This window comes from Lycium barbarum, chromosome 3 (assembly GCF_019175385.1).
Source record: "Lycium barbarum isolate Lr01 chromosome 3, ASM1917538v2, whole genome shotgun sequence".
Lineage (NCBI taxonomy): Eukaryota > Viridiplantae > Streptophyta > Magnoliopsida > Solanales > Solanaceae > Lycium > Lycium barbarum.
Genome location: NC_083339.1, coordinates 6,582,550 through 6,584,961, shown reverse-complemented (window position 1 = coordinate 6,584,961; position 2,412 = coordinate 6,582,550). Strand labels below are relative to the sequence as shown.

At 38.4% G+C, this 2,412-nt stretch overlaps 1 protein-coding gene across 1 annotated transcript; it reads right to left on the bottom strand.

Annotated features, from left to right (window-relative positions):
* Positions 1 to 681: 681 nt before the first annotated feature.
* LOC132630196 (uncharacterized) lies at positions 682 to 1,926 on the bottom strand. Its single transcript, XM_060345776.1, has one exon. The coding sequence runs from the start codon at positions 1,924 to 1,926 to the stop codon at positions 682 to 684; it is 1,245 nt and encodes a 414-aa protein (XP_060201759.1).
* Between the last annotated feature and the right edge of the window lie 486 nt (positions 1,927 to 2,412).

The window sequence follows — 2,412 nt, the reverse complement described above, 5'->3', positions numbered from 1 at the left end:
CATCTGCATAAGCTAAGTGATTAATTTTTGGACTCCACTTCGGCAAACCAAATCCAGTAAACCACAAATTGCTATGCAAAGCATTCAAACCCCTTGATAGCACTTCAGCAGCTAATATGAACAAAGTAGGCGACAAAGGATCACCTTGCTTAACACCCCTAGTAGAGTGAAAGAAACCGTGAGGTTGTCCATTAATAAGCACAGAATACCAGTTATTTCCAATAATTTCATAAATCAGGCTTATAAAGCGCTCAGAAAAACCCATTTTCCTCAGAACATTTGTAAGGAAAGTCCATGACAAGTTATCATAGGCCTTTGTCATGTCCAATTTCATTACGACATTAGGAACAATAGCATTGGCATTCTTCTTGCCCTTATTGGTTCTGAGTCTGATATCAGTGATTATTTCTTTGGTCAATAAAATATTCTCCACGATGCTTCTACCCCTCACAAATCCTGCTTGATTCTGTGATATCAAATCTGGCAACAGATGGACCATTCTCTCATGTACCACTCTGGAGAATACCTTGTTCACAAAGTTACTCAGACTAATAGGCCTCATGTCACTAAAAGTCTGGACATCTTTCTTTTTTGGCAACAACACAAGATTAGTATGAGTAATGTATCTAGGCAGTTCAAAACCTCTGAAAAAGTCCCAAACCATGTTGAAAATATCATCCCCTAGGATATCCCATCAAGACCGCCTGCACTTGTACTGTTTAAACCAAAAACAGCATGTTTCACCTCTTCTTTCGTAGGAACTGCAACTAGTTCTTCATTCTGCTCATTAGTAATCATGGAAGGAACATGTTTCAGGATATCAAACTGTGTGGGAATCACAGTTTCATGAAATTGTGCCTGAAAAAACCCAATAGCCTCCTCTGCAATCTCTTCCTCATTGTCAAGCCATTGCCCTTGCGAGTTCTGTATTCTTTTCAATTGCAGCATTTTTCTTCTGCCCTTCACATAAGCATGGAAGAATTTGGAATTCTTGTCACCATCTTGAAACCAAGACATTCCAGCTTTTTGCTTCCAAAATTCCTCCTCCAAATGCAATACTCTAGTAAGTTCCGCTTGCACTTTCATCAGTTTCTCCCTGTTAGCATAAGATGGATTTGATTCAAAGAGTGCTTCATGAGCTTTAATCACTTCCTCAAGGTTCGTGATCTGCTGAAAAATATCACCATAAGTGGACCTGCTCCATTGGGATAAGACCTGTTTCATTTTCTTCAGCTTCACATTAAATGTCCAGAATGAATTAGCAACCACATCCGTCTCCCAATTTTCTTTCACAACATCAATAAAAGTATCATGCTTAGTCCAAAAATTTAAGAATTTGAAATGTTTCTTGAATTGTTGGACCTCTTGTTTGCATTCCAGCAGCAAAGGAGAGTGATCTGAACCACATTTAATCAAATGATTAATTTCCAAGCCTGGAAACAACTGCTGTAACTCAAAGTTACCCAAACACCTATCCAGTCTCTTGAATACACAATCATCTTCCCCTCTCCCATTCCACCAGGTAAAAACACTTCCCTTGTATCCCAAATCAGTTAGATTACATGATTGAATACAGTGCCTAAAATCTTCAACTTCATTCAGAGACACAGGTAAACCTCCATACTTCTCCTCTTCATCAGTGATGACATTAAAGTCACCCCCCACTAACCATGGAATTGTCATATCAGAAGCAAGATTATACAGAGAATCCCATAGTTCAATTCTTTCTATCCTATCACACTTAGCATAAACCAAGGTGACAACCAATTCCATATCTACATCCCAGTTGAATAATTTCAGTGTAAGCTGCTGGACTGTGTCCATCAAGACTGTTACTTCATACTCTTCATCAACAAAGGCCCAAATTTTGCTAGAAACATTGCAAATAGCAGTCTCTAGCCCCAACCTTCTTCTGTAACTTTCCATCTTATAGGCTTGTTGAAATGGTTCCATCAAACCTACAAGAAAGAATTTGTGTTTTGTATGCATTGTTAAAAGCCTTTTAAAAGCTTTTTTGTATTCACTGATCTAATATTCCATATTAGTGCATTCATCACTACATATGGGATTTAGAGTTTGTCCTCCTTGTTGTCACCCCTGAAATCTGAGGTGCATTATCCTTTGTATTTTTCTTCTTTGCTTTCACAGGCCCTTTTGCTATCTGTCTAGGGGAAATATCACTTTCTCTTGCAGCATTTAAAAAATTCTGAGCAGTTGATTCTTCATCCATATCTATTTTAGCCTCTTCCGCGTTTGGAATTGCTACCTGCAAATCTGCAGCATTACCAGAGAATTTTTGCATTTCAGCCTTGTTACTTCCTGCATTTGTTTTAGAATTCTGCTGTACCCCAGAATTAGCCTTTGCACTGCCTTTGTTTCCTGAAACTAAAACAACTGTTTTTGTGTGCCCTG

Excerpts from the sequence above, each read along its gene's own strand:
- LOC132630196 (XM_060345776.1), bottom strand. The coding sequence starts at position 1,926 with ATGGAAAGTTACAGAAGAAGGTTGGGGCTAGAGACTGCTATTTGCAAT.